The 12,135-nt window shown below is 32.6% G+C and overlaps 4 protein-coding genes and 1 long non-coding RNA gene across 6 annotated transcripts; 3 read left to right on the top strand and 2 right to left on the bottom strand.

Annotated features, from left to right (window-relative positions):
* Positions 1-859: 859 nt before the first annotated feature.
* Positions 860-2,154, bottom strand: LOC116352607. Of its 2 annotated transcripts, none has more exons than XR_004202303.1 (3): positions 1,888-1,974; positions 1,668-1,730; positions 860-1,589 (listed from the first exon to the last, which is right to left on the bottom strand). It is a non-coding gene; the product is annotated as an uncharacterized LOC116352607 (long non-coding RNA). The 2 variants fall into 2 exon arrangements; XR_004202302.1 differs by lacking the exon at positions 1,888-1,974 and adding an exon at positions 2,052-2,154 and having other exon boundaries at positions 861-1,589.
* Positions 2,155-2,883: 729 nt separating this feature from the next.
* On the top strand, positions 2,884-4,385 carry LOC116352637. The gene is made up of 3 exons (XM_031785368.1): positions 2,884-3,060; positions 3,307-3,585; positions 4,019-4,385. Exons 1-3 carry the CDS (start codon positions 2,965-2,967, stop codon positions 4,025-4,027), a joined length of 384 nt encoding a protein of 127 aa, XP_031641228.1. The 5' UTR covers positions 2,884-2,964; the 3' UTR covers positions 4,028-4,385.
* Positions 4,386-5,036: 651 nt separating this feature from the next.
* Positions 5,037-6,340, bottom strand: LOC116352461. Its single transcript, XM_031785077.1, has 5 exons — positions 6,144-6,340; positions 5,968-6,081; positions 5,724-5,851; positions 5,437-5,512; positions 5,037-5,343 (listed from the first exon to the last, which is right to left on the bottom strand). The coding sequence occupies exons 1-5, from the start codon at positions 6,204-6,206 to the stop codon at positions 5,278-5,280; spliced, it is 447 nt and encodes a 148-aa protein (XP_031640937.1). The 5' UTR covers positions 6,207-6,340; the 3' UTR covers positions 5,037-5,277.
* Positions 6,341-7,754: 1,414 nt separating this feature from the next.
* LOC116336798 (phospholipase B1, membrane-associated-like) lies at positions 7,755-9,423 on the top strand. The gene is made up of 5 exons (XM_031760939.1): positions 7,755-7,956; positions 8,045-8,181; positions 8,246-8,620; positions 8,693-8,854; positions 8,916-9,423. Exons 3-5 carry the CDS (start codon positions 8,406-8,408, stop codon positions 9,421-9,423), a joined length of 885 nt encoding a protein of 294 aa, XP_031616799.1. The 5' UTR covers positions 7,755-7,956; positions 8,045-8,181; positions 8,246-8,405.
* Positions 9,424-9,975: 552 nt separating this feature from the next.
* Positions 9,976-12,105, top strand: LOC116336608 (phospholipase B1, membrane-associated-like). Its single transcript, XM_031760558.1, has 8 exons — positions 9,976-10,342; positions 10,412-10,548; positions 10,616-10,732; positions 10,916-10,985; positions 11,056-11,184; positions 11,261-11,422; positions 11,487-11,593; positions 11,662-12,105. The coding sequence occupies exons 1-8, from the start codon at positions 10,116-10,118 to the stop codon at positions 12,045-12,047; spliced, it is 1,335 nt and encodes a 444-aa protein (XP_031616418.1). The 5' UTR covers positions 9,976-10,115; the 3' UTR covers positions 12,048-12,105.
* Positions 12,106-12,135: the final 30 nt, after the last annotated feature.

Below are 12,135 nucleotides of genomic sequence, written 5' to 3'. Positions count from 1 at the left end.
AGTCACAAGGACTCAATGCGTTGTTAATTTTGTACCGAAGATATTTTCATCTGCATTGAGCTTGTGAAGTCGTTTAACTTATTCTCCTATTGTAATGTTCAGGCCAAATCAGAAAAGTAACAAAACATCAAGTCTCCTCGGAATGCATGAGTTAAATTTTAGATAAACTCCATTGAAAATAATACTCAAGTCGCACAAATTGACTTAAGCAGCTCTCAATATGCCTGAAAGTCTTAAAACGGTCTTATTTTAAATGAAAAGACTCTCAATATGCATTTTGTCAGTTTTATTTACAGAACTAGAAAAAGGAGCTCTTAAAAGTCTTTTGGAAGCTCTTAGTGTACTAAGATTACACGATGTAAAAAAATGAAAATATTTAACACAGTCTGTGATCGTGTTAATGTAATAAATTTGGATTTTTGCTCTTTATGTGGTTGTGTTAGTAAGAACTTCTTACTAAGAAATGGATACGACAAAGACTAAAACAACTCGATAGGGGCGCCCAAGAAAGTTTCAAAATTTCTCTGTATTATTCAACATTAGTAGATTGTATAACTGATAATCAACGGTTTTCGATAAAAATGTGATGTTTATGGAAAATACCATCACCTTCGGCAGTCATAGTATCATAGCCGTGGTCTTTCTGTTACCGAAAACACTGACGCACTCCCTGATGACATTAAATCAAACTAATCTGTCCCAAATGTTTTGTGTTGAATTTTACTGAAACCTTAGAATTAAGACAAAATACAGATAATTTGAAAAAAATGAGAAAAATGTCTGCAGATAATTTGCATAATATTTACGCATGCCTTGAAAACATTATTTATTTCGCAAAATAAAAAAATGATTTTATTTATATTAGATAATGATAAAAGGACAATTGATTAGCTAGTTTAGATATTAAAAAATTATTTGATTTTCTTTTTGTTGACTTCAATTTTCTTCAGCGCAAAAGTTTAAAATGAAAATCTTTATCTTATTCGCATTATTCGTTGTAGCTGCAACCGTTTTCCCATCGGGTAAAAGCGAACCAGCAGCTTTCACGTTGCCGGAATTACAAAAAGAGCATAAAGATGAGGATAAAACACAAGAGTATCAACCGAGCCCAATCCAACAAAAGAAAACGCAGAAAGTGACACAAAACGTGCAAAACGATGGGTATGGGTTGAATACTTCTATCCAGAGCCAGTTTCTTATACGTATTATACCGTCCCCAATACGCGCACAACATGTTATCGTTCAAGATCAATGATTTTGTTTATTTCTTCAAACTATAATCATAAAAGTGCGCCTAACTTTGTTTTGTTTTCAAAAGGATTCGCTTTGTTTTTCAATTAATGTGTTCATCTGTTCAATGCTTCTTTCAGAATAATCATATCGTTTTCACTCTTGTCGACAACGTGAAGCAAATTGTTTAGTTCAGTTTCATACTTTGTAAAATTGCAATCTTGATCCACGAATCATATTTGGACGAAATTCTTTACATAGTCTCCGACTTGTTTTCGAACCAATTCGTAATTTTTAATTCCCAGCCCTTCGCCAGAGAAAATGCATCTTATTTGATTCGTTGGCACAATCGTTGGCTCCTAATCATTGATGAAACGATAAAAAAAAACCGTGTAAAAATATTGTCAATAGTTTTTGGAGTTAAAATACTCATTTACCTTTCAATTGAACGACTGAATTTGATAATCTGCATCCAAGTCTACTCACACGTTACATGTTTCCTGAAAACATTTGAATAATAACTATATAAGTATTTTTTGATGCAAACTATAAACAAAATATTGGCTTAAAGATTGTTTGTTTTAAATATGGACACAAAATTAGCCGTTTTTTTTGTTATTAATTCTTTTGCAAAAAATGAGCCGATATCGTCACAACCGTATTTATCTCGAAAGCGGACAATTTCTTTGGTATTTATCAAAGAATTTACAATACAATTATATCCCGAATGAAATGGTATTTTGATTTTGTTCTACTTATAAGTATACTGTTTGATTAATTTATTGTTTAAATCAACTTAAAGGCATTTCGATACCACTTACTTTGTCCAATTGATAATATAAATTCAAACTTCAAATGTTTGGTTATGTTTTTCTAACTCTTATTATTGTGTTGTTTGACGTGCAGCTTTGACATTTGTAGATTTTCACAGTCCCCGTGTAGTATACAGGCGCTAATTTGAAGTCGCAGGCACTCTTATTCGCGCTATCGGAGATTCCTCTTTAAACATTTTCGCATAAAGGCACAGCAACAGAATATGAGTTATGCATACAGTACATACAGTCGACAGAGTCACTTACTAGCATAGCACACAATATGAATATTACACAACTCATATTCGGTTGCTGTGTCTTTATGCGAAAATGTTTAAAGAGAAATCCTCGATAGCGCGACAAAATATTTTGCGCTCTCGGTCATTCCTCTTCCAAAGCGCAAATAAGAGCGCCTGCGACTTCCATTTAGCGCCCGTATACTACACGGGTCGTGATATTTTTCACATCGTGGCATTACGCTTTAAATCGTTTTATTAAGAAATTCTCTAAGTTATCGAATTATTTAAAAAAAATCATTTTTAACTTCTTTTTATAGAAAATCTAAAAATGATTTTTTTTAAATACAAATCAATAATTTATCAAGGAGCACTGCAGAAGAAGTGTAAGTTATATAGTGAAATATAAAAATGTTGTATTTTTTCAATAATTTTCAATTTTATAGCGATGACCGGATCGGTGAGAACTTTGTTCAGCAAAAGATTCTTAGGAATCAAAGATTATGAAATACGACGATCGACACAAGTACCGTTTGTTTCAACGACTGCGGAAATGGAAACGGAAGCGGGAAAAGCGGCCAGGATTATGAAGTATTGGTGTCATACAATAGGAAATACTTCATAATCTTAGCTGCTTTTCCCGCTTCTTCCTCTAAGAATGTGTAGAAAATTTTCTCCAAGTGACAATGTGTCTACATATCATCCATAACGATCCAGCACCTTCATTTGCCTTCTCGTTGAGGATGTTGTATTACCATAATTTGCCGTACCAAGCGTTGAAGGTAAATTCTTTTGCTTGATTTATAATCAAGCTTTAGAATCGTTTTCGGTTTGTTTGTACCACGCATAACTCAAGTAAGGTATAAGCTATCAACTTGAAACCTATTTTTTCAGATTCCTGAGCTCAATCCACGAAATTGTTAAAATTAGTTTTGATGGACAATTTATTTAATAACGAAATGTACACCGATGTGTTACACATTTTAAAAAAAAATACTTAGACAAAAATATAATTTTATTGATTACAGAATAATGAAGAGCATTTGGAATATGGCATGCAGCTATGGAATAAATTGGACAAAGAGAGACAAATATTGCAAAGTGGATCTCTTTTAGCAATGTTGGCCTTACATCTGGGTCAACCAAATATTGCTTTAGAGATTTTAGAGTCCAACAGACAACCACATTTTATACCAGTGTTTATTCGGCTCATTGCACAATCCGATTGTGGCCATTTTGCAGAGGCAGCACAACTAATTGAACAACAGAAAAATAATATCACAAAATTCCACATATACGCTAGCGTGGTGGGTATTTCCATAGGCACTCACTCATCAGGGGTGGGGGGGAGTTGAAGGGCAGCTGACCCAAAAAATTTCTTTCATCATTCTGAACAACTTTGTAAAACATAATTTTTTGATCCTATGATAAAATCGACATCAAAAAAAAAATTGGAAAAAAAGAAGTAAACGACCATTGAACAGGAAGTGCATTTAAAAATATATTTACATTTATTTTGTAAATATTTTCTGGTGTTTTGTAGATTTTTTTAGCAATCAACTTATTATCATTGTGACACAAAAGTGAGGTTATGTTAACCATTTTATTTATCTAATTTAATATTTTTTAATATTGTGAACAGTAAATCTAAAAAAATTACAAAGAAAAATAATTTTCATTAAAAACGTTTTAAAATTTATTTATTGTTACTATTTTAAATTATTTTTCTGTACTTTTTAGACTTTTTAAATGGATTTTTGTTATTGTGAATGCGAGCGCCATCTGTAAGATGCAACAAAACACATTTGGGACAGATTAGACATGTCGTTAGTGTTTTCGGTAACAAAATTTATATGGGAATTCCTATAATAGACCACGGCTATGCATAGTATGGCCAAGAATCGTACCGAGTATAATATTATAAATGGTAGCAAACGACAAGTGTCATACGCTAGGGGACATTCATACTAGAAAAACTAGTGAAACTAGCAGCAACTAGCAGCGACTAGCAAGCACTAGCGTATTATAGTCCAAAGCAAATAAATTGAGGCATGTAAAATATATTGTAGCATGCGTAAGTCGCTTGCAAACGAACCAAGTGAATAGCGGAGACGCACGAAAACGAAGTGAGTGAATAGCGACAACGATCGTTGTTATCCATTGCCGCAATACACTCACTTCGTTATCTTGCGTCTCCGCTATTCACTTGGTTCGTTTACAAGCGACTTAAGCATTACTGTTGTTTCTTTTATGTATCATACGATACGTCTATGTAATTTCAAAACACTAGAAAAACTAGCAGCTACTAGCAGCACTAGTGTACTCACTAGTAATACTAGTAAGCGATTAGCGAATACGTAAATAAAACTAGCTTACTAGAATTGCTACGAATGTCCCCTAGGTCATACGTTTCAACATTTTCACCAACATTTGGTTTTTCACTAAGAAATGATTGTATTGACAAGGAGCAGATGGATCTGCGAACCAATTGCAAATGTGTATGTTATACGTTTTGAAATACCTTTAAAAGTAATAATTCTCAATTAATGAGAAAAAAAATCACTCTAAAAGTATGTGCTTTCATCAAACAACTCCATTCATTCGAGCATTGTACAGCATGTTATTGAAACAGCTTGTTATTAATAAAAACACATCAAAATGAATTTTTATTTGTATGCGATAATAAGTACAACAAAATCAAAGCATTCAAAGCAGAATTTGTAATCGATTGAAACCAAGTACAAAATATAAAGCGCAATTTAAAATGAGTAAGAGCAAAATGTTTATTTATTCGTTTTTTTTTTAAAGAAAAATTATCGACTTATTATTCTGACTTAAAGTACGAAAGCGTTCATTGAAATATCCAAATTGAAGCTTTGCTTCACGTTTCTTATATGATTTCTAAATTACGAATATTAACTTTCGAGTTGCTTTAATAAAAAATATTGTCCAAACTTTCTACGAATGTTCAAATATTGTTGTTGTTCAGTCACAGATGTTTACCAGCAACCTTGAAATTCTGTTGTAAAAACATTTAAAATCTCTAGTTGATTTCCTTTGGGGTTCTGTTGAATAAATCACGTTTTAAGATGTAATTTGATATATAAATTCAAGTACATTTCAAGCAAAAATGTCAATTAGATCGAAAACAAACTTACATCTTGTTCAAACAGAGACAATCCCAGCCGTAGAAACTGCACACCAGCTGCACGATTCCATGCCGAAATACATTCACTGCAATGTCACAGAAAAGAGAGAGAAGCACAGTTTTAATTGACGTGATTAAAATTCAGATAAGCTACATAAGATTGAAGTGCTTCATTTAAATTATTTTTTTGCATTATGTTTTATCGTCGAATACGTGTATTATGAAGCATTGTCGTGAATGTTTATACTTTATAGTATGACAAAAAAAAACGAGTAAATTCCATTGCAATCTATTTACCTTTGACGGCTTTTTGTTTGTGTTTCGCATTTTTTTCGAACGGCAAACAAATTCTCAACAGTTCGTTGAACATCCGTCAGCCATGGTCCTAATTGTGGATTTTCACGTTGAATTTTGAAGAACTTTGACTGTAAAATATGCATAGATAAAATTTAAATTCATGATCGATTGGATTTTAAAGCGCCGTTCAATCTGACGAAATTAAAACAAAAATAAAATGGAAAAAAAATAACCAGTCACTTACATTAACACAGTCGACTGTGTTTCCATTTATTTGGCCAGTTGGAAGACTTGGCACCGATGGCACTACCTGTGTATTTGGTTCTTTTACATTTTCTCCCGTATTTTTCGCATGAATCTATCAACAATGTCCCGAATCAAATTTTACATAATTTTTCAAATAATTTCAGCACAGATTACCTGATGCACAAACAATGTCACGCCAAATAACACATAAATCGCCGTCAAATGATGATATTTCATGGTTTAAAAAAACGATAAAATAATCCAAGAAAGTTTTTGTTAAAAAATCGATTTGAAAATTTCAATAAAATGTACATATATTTCAATCGATGCACACAAGTCAACTAAATCAAACTACAAACTCTAAAATATAAAGAATGAACAGATGATTTAAATGAATTACAATACATAAATAACAATACACGGCAACAACAAAAAAATGATACGAAATGCAAACACAAAAACTACAACGCACAACAATTGTTTATTTTCTTTAACACGATCACAGAGTGATTCAAATGGTTAATTTGACTCGAATCAAAACGCAAACATACTTGAAAAGTGTGTAAATTTATGCGATCATATTAAACTTATGTACCACCCAGCGATGCAGCATTATAACTAGTTGTTGTAACGTGCAAGCGAAATTTGTATGAAAAATATAATCGTTTTATTCAAGCCAACTCTGTTTTGCCCCACTTTTACAGTTGACCAACCAATACAAGCATAGTTCACACAATATTCAGCACCTTTCAACATTTCTGATATTTACTGCGGCAACGCATGCTATGCTTTCGATTATTTCGCACGAAAAAAAAGAGTTCAAAAACATCTTTGAATATGAAATTGCTATGTAACTTGTGCGGTTATATGATGTTCTCCATTCATATCAACGATCAAAATTGCTTTTTTTTTTTCAATTTGTACGATTTGGCGGCTCCATTCAATATTTTTAAAACCAATAAAATGTTTATTGAAAAAGTTTCAGCGTTTTTTTATTGTCAAAAGCCTCTTCACTTTTTTCTTTGTCATAATTTTCATTTCTTTTTTGTTCATTCAAGCTTGATTTATTTCAATCGAAAGTTTTGGATTTGTATCAAATTCAATAAAATAAATAAGTGTGAATGACATCGTTAAAAAAAAGATGAATGTTTATGCTATTATTTTGTATTACCGCAAAATTGTTTGCTGCTTTTAAAGCGGCTTTGGCTTATAATAAATGAAGAATTTTGCCAAGGCTACTGAAAGAATGCTTCATTAATTTTATGCTATAGTAATCAAATCGATTATTATCGTGATGACATTCACAGTTCATAATTCCACAGATACACATTTAATAATTTAAACTTGAAACGAATTTTTTCTTACTCGAAATAAAAAACAATTACATCCGATGGGAAGGGTTGCGGTTCAAATGAGAAGAATAATTTGAGAAGTTAACCGATCTGGATTTTACTTTATACAGCCTTTACTAAATCGAATATTTATAGTTAGATTTTATGACTTTTTTCTTTCGGAAATTTCACTTTTGCACCATGAGATGTAATAATTTGTGAAAATGTTTCCAAATCACAATTGATCAGTTCAACAGTGATCAGTAGTGATTTAGTTGCAACCAAGACATCATTGCATTGGTAGAAAATATCAACATGTTTAATATTTGTCAATTTGACATTTTTCTGATGGCCAAAAATTTGTGAATTTTTTTTTTCATATAATTGTATAAGTAACTTTGGTTTTATCATATTAAACGAATTGATTTTAAATTTAAAAAAATGATGCGATGGTTTTATATTTTATTGATGTATTGTTGGCTTATGATTTTCTGTAACGTTGCTGCCCAATTCACTTATGGACGAGAGTCTATAAGGCCAGACAGTGAAAGTGTTGCATTAAATATACTGGGCAAGCAGAATTATAACCGTCATACAACGATAAATTCGAGTATTTGGCATATTCTTTATAACTTATTTCGAAACATTATCAAAAGGTATTTGTAATTTATGGACAATTTGTGAATCGTCAACATTATGAATCGAGCGGTTTCTGTTGCAATTTTTTTTTTTTCGTTTAAAAAGTTTGGCTAGTGATACTGGGCTTAGAAATTCGGGAACTTTCTTACAAAAACGGTTGCCACCACATATTCCATTCCCGTGCCACAGATATAATCAACGTAGTGGTGCGGTGCCAGAGAACGTTCATCAATTGCGACCAGGTGCGCAAAAACACATTTTTTTTCGTCATCTGAATGTGTTAATAGCTTGTGAATTCATTGTTAGGTGATATTGATATAGTGGCGGCACTTGGCGACTCAATGACGGCCGGAACCGGAGCAAATGCAATATCAATTCTTGAGACAAGTGTAGATAATCGTGGTATTGCATTTAGTATTGGAGGTTCTCTTTCTGAACGATCATTTGCCGCAATTGCGATCATTTAATGCAATTTATTTTAGGACAAGGAAACTATCGCAGTCACTTGACTTTGCCAAATATTTTGAAAGAATTCAATCCACGTTTGATTGGATTTTCTTGGAAAGATGCTTCCAGTACGGATCGTGGTGCCGTCTTTAATTTGGCTGAAGACACAGCTCTAACGAGTGATATGCCATTTATGGCATACAAACTTTTGCGTCGCATGCGTTTGGATCGTCGGTGAGCACACAAATATTTGTCATTATCCATTTTTTAATTTTACCCAAACGAAGCTATTTCCATATTGAATAGTGTGAATTTGGACAGACATTGGAAATTGATTACGATCACGATTGGTGCAAATGACTTTTGTCTGGATGTGTGCCAACAAAATGTTCATCCAATGGTAATAAGTCAAAAACAAGAGGATAATATTGTTAGAACCTTGCGAATATTGCGCGATACAATGCCCAGGTAATAAATATCATGTGTTGTTAAGCATTTCGATAAATAACAGCGATTTATCTACTTTTAGAACATTTGTAAATTTAGTGGCTGAACCATTGTCCAATTTAATCATGTCGATGGATGTAATTTTGAATCTGCCACTTCCTTGCCGTGTCGGTCGAAAGATGTTTTGTTCGTGTTTAGAAGGGTTACGTTACACTCGGGCACGTGATTTATACATCGCTTTGGAGCAAAATTACAAAAGGATCTTAAATCGTGTTGCTCATCGTGCTGAATTTCAGCGAGATGATTTCACGGTGGTTTTTCAACCGTTTGGATTAAATGCATCTGTGTTTATAGACGATCGAAAACCAGACATCAGCATTATGGCATATGACTGTGTCAATTTAAGTCAAATTGGGCATGCTGTTTCAGCTAATATGCTATGGAACAATATGATGCAAGTTGAATCACAAAAAACCAGTGGTTTTAGATCATTGTTCAAGGAATTTGAATGTCCCACCGAACAAAATCCATATTTACGAACGTATTTTAATAGCTTCGAAACTATTTTAACAGCAAATCCACCTTGGTAATTTCATATGTGAAGAATGAATAACTAAGAATGGAACATTAAATTTAACTTGAATTTTAAAATAAAATATATACAAAAAAGTGCTTCTTATTATCTTGCAAGAAAATAAAAGTGTTTTCGATTTTTTTTTTAATTATGCCCCACTTTATCTGATTTCAAAATGTCTCGAACAGTATAGATTCGATTAGAAATTCGTGGCATGTGTTTTAACAACGTAAGTTCACTGACGATGTGATATCACTTTTAATTCCGCATACTTTGAATCAATGTGTAATGCCATGATAAGTTACATTTCTGTATGTGATATGCGTATTTATATCGTTGCGTCAATTTGGTAGCCAATATAATGCTATGTAATAATAATAATAATGAAAAAAATCCATGTTATTCACTCGGTAACAATGACAATTTCATTTGTCCAAATGTGGCTCTGAATTGGGTGCTGTTATTGCTTTCTTCTTGAATTTTTATTTTAAATTTCTATCACCTTTATGTATGCAAATTAGTTTAATCGTAATTGAATTGTGTGATAATGTCGGTTTGTTTCGATATATCGAGTGCGTGAGCCACATGTGGTACATCGATTTGGAATTTTAGTCTGATTTTGAACATTGAATTCAACAAGTTGATTCGAAGTGCCAACATAATTGCCGCGAAAAAATTTATTCAAATTATTTATATTTAGATATAAAAATGTGTAAAACGGTTTTATTTTTATTTTTGTGTATTTTATATGCGTTTTCAAATAATGATTGTTTTTGTCAAAGAACCGGGTCAAACCGAATCAATCGAATGCGTGGCAGCATTATCACAAATTTGACCCGTACACATGCATACGACGATGATATTGTGACCAGCCACTTGGATGCTTCCGTTCGAATTCGACAATTTTATCGAATGATTAGAGATGTTTACAATAAGTATAAAACACACAAATTTATTTAATTCATGAACATCCAATTCAAATGTGATTTCATGTGTGAATACAGTTTATTAGGTGGAACTGGTCAGCGACAAACTGGAAAATTTCTTCAGAAACGCGTACCAAATCATTTTCCATTCCCATGTAAAACACGTGGTTTTCGAAGCAAAACCGTACCAGAAAGTGTTCATCAATTAAGACCAGGTGCTATTTTTGTATAAAAATTGATTTTCCTTTTTCAGGTCTCAACAGATTCTTTATTGATTTTTAGGTGATATTGATATTGTGGCCGCTGTTGGTGATTCATTAACGAGTGCAACTGCAGCAAATTCGGCTGCATTGTGGGAAGTTCTTATTGAAAATCGTGGTTTATCATGGTGTATTGGAGGTTCGTATGTTAAAACTATGAAATCACTTCAAATTGTCTTCAAATAATAATGAAACAACAGTGTTAAAAGTGAAACATACATTTTTTTATGCGTCATTTTGAACGTTTTTCAAAGAGATGATTAAATTCAACGACTTTGATTGATTTTATTAAATGATTTGATTTCATTTAACTAATATAAAGGTCAAGGCACATTCCGTACGCATCTCACTTTGCCCAACATTTTAAAGGAGTTCAATCCACGGATATTCGGGTAAAATTTTACTTAAACTTCTTTATTTTTTAAGTAACGAATTAACCATCTGGTGATTCCTTTGAAACAGGTACTCATTGCAAGATTCATATAATGTGCATCGTTCGGCTCAATTCAATGTGGCTGAGAATATAGCAACAACAAGTGATATGCCATATAATGCAGAAAAGCTGTTGCATCGCATGAAACTGGATCGACGGTAATGACAAACAAAGAAAGAAAAATCGGAAATAAAATTGAAATTGATGTGGTTCATTTCGCTCAAATTGATTTAGTGTAAATATGGCCGCACATTGGAAACTACTAACATTCATGATTGGCGGTAATGATTTTTGTTCGGATGTCTGCTATCAAACGAATGCAACCCAATGGATAAATCAAAGCCAAGAGAAATACTTAATAAAAACATTACGTTTTATTCGTGACAATATGCCAAGGTAAATCGAATGATGAAATAAAGTTTTTGGAAAAATTGAAAACCATTGATCGATAATTTTGCAGAACGTTTGTGAATTTGGTGCCCTCGCCGTTGGTTTCATTATCGTTCTCAATGGATCGCGTTCAAGTACCATGGTCGTGTCATTTGTCTCGACCGATCGAATGTTCATGTAAGTTTGTATATGTTAAATGCTTTTGCTCTTGTCTTTCATTGCCGTATTCATGGTTTTTTGAACAGGTTTATTTGGGCCGGCGTATTCAAAAGCGCGTAATTTTTATCGCCGATTGGAACGAAATTTTGTGAAAATTATGGAACGAGTCAGCTACCGTGACGAATTTCATACGAAAGACTTTACGGTTGTGTATCAACCGTTCTTCAAAGATGCTTCGGTATTCTTAGATCATGACAAAAAGCCCGACATGACAATTATGTCAGTTGATTGTATTCATTTGAGTCAAAATGGTCACGCTGTTGCTGCCAATGGATTGTGGAACAATATGATGCAACCACATTTACAAAAAACCACCGGGTTGAAACATTTATTCCAAGAATTTCGGTGCCCAAGTGAACAACAGCCATATCTGTACACATATTTTAATAGTCCATCATATTCTTTAAGATAAAATTCAAATTGTTATATGCTTTTTTGGTATTTTAAATCAATTTTATTTTCGTCTTTCATTTTTTTTTTTTGAATAATTTTATATACAA

This window comes from Contarinia nasturtii, unplaced genomic scaffold (genome assembly GCF_009176525.2).
Source record: "Contarinia nasturtii isolate CC-2019 unplaced genomic scaffold, AAFC_CNas_1.1 Cnas_scaffold_187, whole genome shotgun sequence".
NCBI classification, from domain to species: domain Eukaryota; kingdom Metazoa; phylum Arthropoda; class Insecta; order Diptera; family Cecidomyiidae; genus Contarinia; species Contarinia nasturtii.
Note: the sequence above shows the minus strand (reverse complement) of the source record. Positions and strands in the feature narration are given on the sequence as shown.